This window comes from Passer montanus, unplaced genomic scaffold (genome assembly GCF_014805655.1).
Source record: "Passer montanus isolate IOZ18808 unplaced genomic scaffold, ASM1480565v1 scaffold47, whole genome shotgun sequence".
NCBI classification, from domain to species: Eukaryota; Metazoa; Chordata; class Aves; order Passeriformes; family Passeridae; genus Passer; species Passer montanus.
In genome coordinates, this window is record NW_024369596.1 from 1,788,593 (window position 1) to 1,799,339 (window position 10,747).

A 10,747-nucleotide genomic window follows, 5' to 3' on the forward strand; every position below is an offset into this window, starting at 1 on the left:
AGTGGCTTTTCTTTTGATTATGTCATCTCTTGGGTATTTCATACAAAGCAGTGTCAATGGGAGTCTGGAATCACACCATCTCCAGAATATCAGGGAAAATATCCTTTTAGGGGAGGAATGAAAGCATCCCCCTGGCAGCTGGTGCTGCTGGGAGCTGACAGATGAGGTTTGCCGTGGGAAGAGCCCAGGATTGCTCCTCGCTGTGCTCAGCTTCCCAAAGCTCAGCCTGCACAGGCCTGCTCTGGAAGCAGCCCCAATCCACAAGCTGCTCCTGTTGCCTTTGGACTGGAGCCACCAGACTGTTGGAAGCTGCTGCTTCCCCCTGTGTGTAAAACAATTTTCCCTTTCCCAATTCCTGGCCTGGCTGTGAAGAAAATCAGTTTTAAATCTCAAACCTGTCCTAAGTGTCTCTGCCAGGGTGAATTCCACTGCTTTAAGCAGTTCACAGCTCACCCCTCAATTTTTTATTGCTCTTTCAGGGGAAATGTAAAGCTCAGCCTTGCTGAGCCTTCTCAAAGCTCAGCCGTGCTGGCAGTGTGTGATATCCCTTTATTTGCACAGTTTATCTCTTCCTACCTGTGGCTTTGGATAAGCTGTTAATAACAAAGGCTCGTTATCACCAAACAAACGTTCTGAAGTGGCACCATAGAAAAGCTGTCAGTCGGTTGGCAAGTGAAACTTTTAGATCAAATTCTCGGGTAGAGAAGCTGAAAATAAGAAGCTTTTCTTTTTCTCTGTAAGTGTGGGTGACTTCTGGAGTTATTCATGGCTTTGTAAGCACGAGATGATCCTCGGGTTTGTGTTTATAGAGGCAGTCAGGGCTTCACCTGGCGGGGACTGATGAAATGCCAGCCTTTCAGCAGAGCCAGCTCTGCTTTAGGTATTTCCTTTAACTCCTTTTTACTTTTGGGAGGGATAAAAGAGGGAAATAATACATTTCTCACAGCCAGAAAACACACAATCAACCTTTGAACGGCTCTGTTGTGTTTTTTCCCTTTCTGTATCAACAAGGCCTTGTGTCAACAGCCAGCAAGCTTCTACTTGTCCCGAGTGTGTCCCTGGGGCTGTTGACAGCCAGGTGGGGACAGATCTCAAACCTGTTTCCAGTCTGGCACTGGGGGGATTGCAAAACCACCGGAGAAGGAGCAGCAGGGAAAGAGGAAGAAGCTGCAAGGGATGGAAAAGGTGCTGCTTGTGTGATGGAAGCTGATAAAAACTGGAGGTTTTGGTGTGTAGGAACATTTTGCTGGAGATATCTTGGTCTCCTCCACTGAGGAGGGTTTTTTTTTTGCCTGGATCAGGCATTATCCAAGGATAAGGTTGGGATTTAGGGTGGTTTCAGTGCTGATGTGCTTGTGCCCATCCCTGATCCACTGCTGGGCACAATCCTGTGCCCAGCAGTGGATCAGGGATGGGCACAAGCACAGCCCTTGCACAGAGCAGTCCTGGGGAGGATCCACACCACAAGATATTGATAAGTGTGCAGTCTGCCAATAATCCACCCCAGCTGCAGGTCAGAGATCTCTTGTCAGACTCCAACACTTGCCCTCCTTGCTGTGCACACCTAGGCTGCTCCTGTGAGATGTTATTGAGTTCTTAAACTTTTATTTATCATTTCATGGTGCCCTTTCACTCCCTGAGAGCATCTCCCTGGCTCTGCTAAGCTCAGGCCAACTTGCCAAGCCATGGGGAGGATGTGGGCACCCCATTTCCTTTAAAAGCCTCCAATATCTTGCCTCAGCCTTATTTTCTGGCTTTTTCTTGTTGCTGATAAGGGGTTCTGATGTGTGGCTCGAGGTGTGCCTGCTCCTGAGGCAGCAGGCAGGAGGAGCTGGCACTGGGTGAGCTCTGGGACAGAATTTCAGCCCTTCACGGCCCCAAAAGATCACTCAGGGGCTGAAGCAGCTGCCAGCACTACTGAAATGACACTTGGTGGGGTGTCCCTACACAGGGTGATCACACCTTTAACTGCTGCAAAATTACAGCTCTTTATCATTTATATTAGAATAATAGAAATATTTTGCTGTGACCTCATGAATTTATCACTTAGGCCAATCCTGAGATTAATCAGGGGAGAAGGGGAGATATTATTTGAATATTTTTAAAGCATGTTTTGGTAAAAAAAACACCCTGGTACCTTACATAAGGTAAAGGAACTGGAAAGGTTTTCAGTTCAGTGTGCAAGTGTCTGGATGAGGTGAGCAAACTGCTGGATAGAATTTATATTTCTCTTCACAGGTGTAGTTATGTTCTCTTTTTTTGTGCAATTTAATATGGGGAGATGCTTCTTTCTTTCTTCCCAGTCTGGGTGCTCAGCTGAGACACTGAGTTTGTCTCACCAAGAGGAGGAGGCAAGACAAAATGTTAGAAAGGTCTGGGTTTATGCAAGAAGCAGGAAATCCTCAGGTATTACAACTTTCCTATTATCTACTTTTTTAAAAAATAAATAATTTAGCTCCTGTTCAGCTGATTATGCTGAAAATCTTTTATCAACAGCCCAAACTTGACCAAGAGCTGCCACACTACATCAGCCTCTCACCGAGACTGCCTCCCAGGGAAGCTGGTGCTGAGCAGCAGTCAGAGAAATTTGGCTCTGGATTTTGCCTCTGAGGAGCCATGGGCTAAACCCTGGAGGGGCAAACAGCTTTGCTTTTCTGCCAGAACCACTGGGAAATGTCACCAGGGCAGCCTGAGCTGCAGCAGAGCCTGAGGAGCTGCAGATCCAGCTCAGAGCTGGCTGATGAACAGTGTTCTCTGGGAAAAGCTGGGTGCTGGATTAAATATGGACCTTTTATCTGCTGGAAGGGGTGAGGGAGAGCTTTTGTGCCACTGAATAGGCTGCTCAAAATCTCATCCTCACCTCTGAGAGCAGGGTCAGCAGCAGAAGAGAAAAGCACGTGAAAAATGACCAGGCTTCAGCATTTGCACCAAATGATTTATTTGTATCAAAAAGAGCTGGTTTAATGACAAGTGTTTGATAAGGCAGCTTCAGATTTATTTTAAAAAACAGCAACAATGAAAAAATAAACAGGGAAAAAACCCCACCAAACCACCACACCACCAACAAAACACCCCTGACCTTAGATCAATGTAGTGACAGCATCTTGTAAAAAAAGTGTAAGTAGTGAAGAATAAACTGGGCTGTGTTAGGCAGCACGACTTTGCATAGTTCATGGGCAATTTAATCTGCTTTGGATAGAGTGGATGTGTGAAACCACAGCCCCCATTAGCTGTAGCAAATGTCACAGCTCCTGTCCCTCCTGAAGAAGTCCTCGGGCACGGCCAGGGGTGGCAGGAATTCCACGCAGTCCGTGCTGGGGCAGGGGAAGCACTGCTGGCCCCGGCTGTCCCTGCCCTGCGAGCCACAGGCCGTGCAGCAGCAGGCGGGGCTGGGCAGGGGACACGGCGGGTGGCAGGGCCACTCCTCCATGGGACAGCTGTAGGGCGGGCTGGGGGTCAGCGGGGTGAGGGGAGACAGCTGAGGGGGAGAGCAGCTCGAGTTCCACGGGCTGGGCAGGTCGGCTGGGCTGGGAGAGCTGGCAGCCTGCAGTTGGAGAGAGAGAGAAAAAAAGGGGAAAAAAGGAGATTTCAGGGGAATGTGGCCAGCCAGAATTCCTGTGCTGTTGCCTTTCTCATCTGGCTGCCCCGGGAGATCCTGGTGCTCTAAACCCAAAGGCAGTGCCTGTTAGTAGGGACAATCCCTGCCCAGGGAGATCCTGGAGGTCCAAACCCAAAGGCAATCTCTGTTATTAAGGGACAATCCCTGCCCAAGGAAGTCCTGGTGCTCTAAACCCAAAGACAGTTTGTGTCAGTAGGGACAATCTCTGCCCAGGGAGACCCTGAAGACCTAAACCCAAAGGCAGTTTTTGTTATTAAGGGACAATCTCTGTCCAGGGAGATCCTGGAGGTCCAAACCCAAAGGCAGTTTCTGTTAATAGGGACAATCTCTGTCCAGGGAGACCCTGAAGACCTAAACCCAAAGGCAGTTTCTGTTAATAGGGACAATCTCTGCCCAGGGAGATCCTGCACATCCAAACCCAAAGGCAGTTTCTGTTATTAAGGGACAATCCCTGCCCAGGGAGATCCTGGAGGTCCAAACCCAAAGGCAGTTTCTGTTGGTGGGTTTAATGGTTTTGTGCAAATAGCAGCACAGCTCCCACTAGTTTCCCCTAGCAGGAGCTGTGCTGCTATTTGCACAAAATCTACAGGGCCTCCAGAAGGGACATTCCCCATCCTGCAGCCTCTCCCAGTTTATCTGGGGCTCTCCATGGGAAACATTCCGAGCCCATGAGCATGCCAGGCTCCTGAAAGCAGCCAGATTCCCACATTGCTGCTGGAGGTGGCTCCCTCTCCCCTTGGGGACAGCTCCCCTGGTCCCAAAGCTCACCAGGCCCTGGTTGAAGCAGAGCTGGACTGGCTGGAAGGTGTCAGGGGTGTAGTGTGGGGATGGCTGGAGGGCACTGAAGGCTGGCTCAGAGGGTGCATCCGACTGCAGGCAGGAATCTATCAGCTGCTCCAGGTATCCAGGGCTTTCCTCACAGGAGAGGCAGCTGGAAAACTGCCAGGACGGGCAGCAGCTGGGCACAGGAGGGATGGGTTCTGCTTCAAAAGGTTCTAGGAGAGAAAGGAAAGCAGACAGCAGCAAATTAATCAGTGTTTGTCTTCACAAAGGGCAGGTTTCGGTGCTCTCCTGTGCTCAGTAACCCTGTGCATTTAGACATAAATAGGCCTTTCAAGGGCAAGGTGGATTTTGTAGGAAAGCAGAAACCACGAGGGAGATGTCAAAAGCTTGTGGATAACTCAGGGAATGCAGCCCCCTCTGCTATAAAGCTCTTTCACTGCTGGAAACTCTTCAGGCCCCAGGCATTTTGGACAGGGATCCAGCTGGAAATTCCCTCAGACTCTTGACCCTCTGGCCTCCCTTCTGTGCCCTGTTTGCAGCCCTGGAAGGTGCCAGGCAGTGATTTGTGCTTCCCAGCCTGGCAGCTGTGCCTTTGCCTCATCTCCAGACCCGGGGCAGCTACACCTGCAGGAAAAAGGGGATAACAGGAGGATAATTTGCTTTTTTATCCTCCAAACAGCCAGACAGGAGACGAACTTCTGAGCAGAACAAATGGAGCAAGGCAGGGCTGATGTGGCATTGTGACCATGTAGCATTGGGTGAGTTCCTGAAAAGCTCACAGCAGGTCTGGCTTTTCCAAATTATTATCTTTACACACCAAGCTCAAACATGGTTTAAGCCCTGTCCACGTGAAGGGCACAGGTCTGAAATGCACATTGCAGGGTCAAAGGTGGCAGTGTTTAGCTGGCTGTGGGGAGTGAGAAACACCCAAAATACATAAACTGATGGAGACTTTCCAGCCTGAAAAGGCTTTGGCATGTCAGCTTTGGTGTGTCTCACGTTTCTTTATTAACATAAGCAAATGGATTCCCAGCTATCGATGATTTAACAATTTCCTTGTCCGTGCAGTGTGTGCACTCACACCTGCACAGCCTTTCCTCTGTGCTGGGGATAACTGAAGGATCTGTGAGCCCAAAGCGCCCCTCCCCTCACCCCTTCCCCCTTTTCCTTGGATATTCACAGGCAGGAGGAGGAAACTCTTGGTGGTGTTGAAAATCTGGTATTTCTCTCACTCCTGTGGATGCTGGCAGGAGAGGGAGGAGAGAACAGAGCCCAGCCAGGGGCTCCAGGGCACTCTGACCCCCAGTGGCCCCACAGCCTGGGGAGGGTGATGTTATTCCCTCGGGATGAGCATCCCTTCCCAAGGGGATGCAATTCCCTGCTGTGGGAGCCTCGGAAAGGAGAGCCCGGTGCGCTCTCAGCTCCTCATCTGCATCCCACGGGCTCCCTGCAGGTGCTGATTGGCCGCACCTCGGGCGCTGCCGGCCTCAAACAAGGGCTGGGAAGGCTCGGGGCTGTGGGAAAAATTGGGAATGGGGTGGGAAGGGCCGTGTGGATGGGCTTTGTACCAACCTGGGTGAGGCGGAGACACAGACTCTGCGAACTGGATGCTGCTGCTGCTGCTGCTGTCCCAAGGAACCTGGGCAAGGAGAAGGGAAGGAGAGGAGCTGTGGCACAGAGCAAGGTGAGTCTGGATTTCAGGGAAAACTCTTTAAATAAACCTTATTTCCCTCCTAGCTGTGGCTGGGAAAACCTCGCTGGCATTGGATGAACATTGCACAAGAGGATTTTTGCACCCACCCGGGGTGAAGCCCCTGCATCAGCTCTGTGCTCAGGGGCTCTTTGTGCTGCATTCCCGATTCTGCAGAGCTGCCTCTGAAACTAATGTGTGTTAATTTCCAGGAGCGTGAATCCCACCGTGGAGGGAATCCCAAGGAATTCGTAGGGATGGATATTACTGGGAATGAGTAATTAACTAAAGAGCACCGCAGGTGTCCCATCAGACTGGATTGATGTTTGAGAAGCAGCTCTGGCAGTGCTCCTTGAAAAGGCACAGCTTCGTTTTTTAAGGAATGCTGGAAGCTGAAGCAAGACAGATCAACCACTTCTGGGAACCTGACCTGCTGGAAGGAAGAAATCCACCCCAAAAGCAACAGGACTTTTGCTGCTTGGGGGCCAGGATTTTACTCTGCAAGTACAAATGCTGGCGTGGGTTTTCCCCTTAGATTTAATTCATACAGCCCTCCACTTAATTTCCTTTATTCAAGATGCTCTCGAGTGAGCAGCTCATTTCCCTGGCAACAACTTCCTGGCACATCTCGTGCATTTAATTCCTTAAACAGTGGCTCTTCTGGGCTGAGGGTGCCTTTTGTGCCTGGGGCAGACGTGACAAGGCAGAGATGGAGTCCCCAGGTTGAGCTTTCCTCAGCGCACATCCTGCCAGCCCAAAGCCTCGGGGCTTTGGGGCGGGCCATACCTTGTGCAGGTCACCGAGGTGACTTCCCTCACCGCCACTTTTCACTTTTTCCTGTGTGGGCACCACAGGGGTTGTGTCAAGTGCTGGTGGGAAGTGAAAACCGGTTCCACATCTGGCTGTGATGAAGAGGCTGCTGCTGTTGGGGCTGCAGTGACCCAGCCTTTCCAAAACCAGATAATTCTCTTCACCCAGACCTCTCTGCCCCGGATCTCAGGCTGGTTTTTGTGCAATCAGCTGCAGCAAAGTGCAGAAGCTGAAATCTGAAAGGCTTCAAGAGCTGCAATGTCATGAACCAGGAAGAAATAATGATTTGCCAAGCTCTTTATGCAAATCCCCTGAGTGGCTGGAGCTGGAGGAATCCTACAAAGGCTGGAAGAGGGAATGAGAGGGAATGTGCACGTGTGTGTGCACACAGAGCTCCAGCCCCTCCTCCAGAAGGGATGGGGCTGCCCAGGTGAGCCTTCCATCCCGGAGGGAGTGACTTTTCTGGAGCAGCAGCTTTGTTTTCTGCCTGTATTCCTCAGATTCTCACTCCTTTAGGTCACTGCTGCAGCTACACTGACTGAATGTTCCTTTCCCCCATCCTCACCAGCCTGTTACACTCAGATTTTGGCCCAGAGATTACAGTCCTGGCAAAAATAAAAACATTAAAAAAGAAGGTACAAAGCCAACACCACAATATTTTTACTCACTGCTGAACCAGTGGCTGCTTGTCGTGCTCTCCTCTGCTGCAGCAACTCCTTGACTGTGATCTTCACCCTCACGCCTTGGTACACCTTGGGCTTTCCTGGAAGAATTTGTGGAAAAACACTTTGCAAGGAGGGAGAATCTCGGAGCAAACAGCAAATCCAGCAGGTTTTCAGGTGTGCTCCATGTGGAGAACAGTTTTAGACTTAACATGACTAATTTTTTAGTCTCTGTTTGCAGTCACACTCACAGCCTTCTTTAACACCTGCTAGTCCAGCTTGGGACAAGCAGACACTCATGAAAATCTTGCTGTTGATAATATTTAAAATCCACATGTTTATTCTTATCTAGCTGCTTCTTCCCCTGCCCCCCTTCCAGCTTTCCCAATACCAAGCTCCATCTGGTGCTGCTGTTGGATTCATTTAAATTCCTGACATATTTGCCTCTCTCAGGACCTGAAAATAAATGTGGGAAGCGTTTCATCTGGCAGATGAAGCCCAGGAATAAAACAATGGAAATATGTGGGTGGTTATTCAGAGAGCTCAACAAAACACCAGTAAAATGACTTCTTTCTTGCAAAGCCTAGATTATCTCTTTATTCTGCTCATGTACACCCCTATTTATTTCAAACAAGAATTGAGGGTGTGTTTAATCCAGCCAAAACCAGCCAGCAATCACCAGTCACTACCTAATGAGGGATTTTTAGAACAGGAAATTATAAAGAATTTACTTCTTCTGAAAAACCACTTTCACTTGTTGCACTCATGGTAAAACACTCAGATCCTCTGGCAGTTGTTTCTGTCCCAGCTTTCTGCTGGTGTTTTAACTGAAATCACACAATAAAAGGAAACACACCCAGACTGCTCTCTACACTCAGAAAATGCCAGAGCAGGGAGCACACAGCCCCAGAGGAGGCACCAAAAATAAACTCCCAGCAGGAGAACAGCAGTGCCCGATTTAAACCCGGCCTTCCAGTGCCACCTCTGGGCACAGAACTCCTTCTCCAAGGCAGCTGCACAGTGCCAGGAGATCCTGGCACAGAAACAACGCTGGGTTTGCAGGTTGTGCCCACAGGGCCGGGGAATCCTGCACTGCAGGCACTGTCCCCTTGTGCCGTGACCTCTGGCAGCCCTCTCAGTGCCCCCGGGCTGCTCTGGGGCAGGACGAGCTGGGACAGGCACCCGGGGCCCTCCAGAGACGTGACAGGGCTGCCTTCAGGGCACTGTGCTGAGCTGGGCTCAGCCGGGGATTATTCATCTCCTGGTTTGTGTTTTGTTTCTGTTCAACAAGCTGGGGAAAATGAGGGGAGGGAAGGGTGGGATTTAAGGAGAACACCCGCGTTAGCAGAGATCTCTGCAGCCAGGGAGGGCTCTGAGGTAGCAGGGCCAAGGGTTGGCACAGGGTGGGCAGGGAGCAGAGTGATGGGGCTGGGGGCAAGGACAGGGTGGGCATGGGGTGGGCAGGGAGCAGAGTGATGGGGCTGGGGGCAAGGACAGGGTGGGCACAGGGTGGGGAATCAGGAGCAGGGTGACAGGGACAGGCTGGGGTGGGCAGGGGGTCAAGGGCAGGGTGATGGATTTGGGACGCAGGGGGCAGGCAAGGTGATGGACTGGGGGTCAGGGAGGAGGGTGGCCAGGGTGGGTTGCCCACTGAAGGGGCAGAGCGATGATTCTGGGGGTCAGAGAGCAGGGTGATGGGGCTGGGGTTCCAGGGGCACAGTCATGTGCTGGGCATCGAGGGAAAAGCTGCTGAGGGTGGGCTGGGAGTAGGGTGACAAGGACAGGGTGTGGACTCGGGGTTGGGGAGCAGGGCTGGGATTCAGGGGCAGCATGGCCAGGGTGGAGTGTGCGGGGAGGGCACACAGGGATGCAGGGAGGGCACAGATACAGAGAGGGCACACAGGGATGCAGGGAGGGCACAGATGCAGAGAGGGCACACAGAGATGTGGGAAGGGCACACAGAGATGCAGGGGGGGCACACAGGGGTGCAGGGAGGGCACACAGGGATGCAGGGAAGGCACACAGGGGTGCAGGGAGGGCACACAGGGATGCAGGGAAGGCACAGATACAGAGAGGGCACACAGGGATGCAGGGAAGGCACATAGGGGTGCAGGGAGGGCACACAGGGATGCGGGGAGGGCACAGATGCAGAGAGGGCACACAGATGTGCGGGCAGGGCACACAGACGTGCGGGATCCCCTGTGCCACCCCGGCTGGGAGTGGCAGCACAGCCCCCCGGGGCAGAAGCCCCGCTGGGTGCCCGGCGGTGCCCGCGGAGCCCCGTCCCCAGCCGGCCGCGCTGGCACCCGGCGGGCAGCAGCCGATCCTTCCGCGCCTCCTCCCTCCCTCCTCCCCGCCCTCCCCGCTCCCTCCTGCCTTGGCAGGCGGCATCGCCTCGCTGGCGGAGTGACCCCGGCGAACCCCGAAACGGCCCCAAAGCGGGGCGTGGGGGCCGGCGGGGGCACGGAGCGGGGCTTACCGGACATGGCGAGCCGGAGCGGGCAGCACCTCGCCAGGTGCCCGGTGCAGCAGCAGAGGTGGCCCCGGCCCCGGCCCCACAAGCTGGCCAAGGGGGCAAGAGGAGTCAGGCTTGAAATTTGGGGTTGAAGGGACCTGCCTGCCTGGTGGTAATGGCAGGTGGATCCCGACAATATTATTGTTTTATCCCTACGGGTATAAGTTTGAGTTTTTCTCTCCTAATGCCAAGTATTTAAAACCTCTAGAAACCAATGATTTGACAATCAATGATTGCGCGATACTTTCAATTTGAATATTCAAAGGCTCCACAAAATGGGCTATCTTTTTGTGAAACCGAGCACATCCCCATCTAGCAGAGGGTCTGGGGTAATAGGATTTGCTGGGGTCACCCTCCCCACCCTTTGCTTTTGGGACATTTGTAGGGTTTTATCCATCTTTCCCTGAATGAAGCAGATGCCTCCAAAGCAGCTCAGTGTTTTCCCCTCAGATGCACAGGCTGGGCTCCAGCCCTCTCATATTTCATTTGCTACCTGCAGTGAGCACTCTGCGAGGGGCCGACTTGCTTTTTGCACATTTTTTCACGTTTTAAGGCTAAATTCTGAGGTTTTGGGGCAAAAATGGCAGCGGGCAGGTGTGGCCTAACAAAGAGGCTGCCCTGGGCACCCAGGTGGCTGAAGTTACCTGAGCCCCACTTCTCCCCACAGC

At 52.3% G+C, this 10,747-nt stretch overlaps 1 protein-coding gene across 1 annotated transcript; it reads right to left on the reverse strand.

The window, feature by feature from the left end:
* Positions 1-2,956: 2,956 nt before the first annotated feature.
* Positions 2,957-10,123, reverse strand: COLCA2 (colorectal cancer associated 2). Its single transcript, XM_039721981.1, has 5 exons — positions 10,044-10,123; positions 7,571-7,665; positions 5,975-6,041; positions 4,388-4,614; positions 2,957-3,544 (listed from the first exon to the last, which is right to left on the reverse strand). The coding sequence occupies exons 1-5, from the start codon at positions 10,048-10,050 to the stop codon at positions 3,227-3,229; spliced, it is 714 nt and encodes a 237-aa protein (XP_039577915.1). The 5' UTR covers positions 10,051-10,123; the 3' UTR covers positions 2,957-3,226.
* Positions 10,124-10,747: the final 624 nt, after the last annotated feature.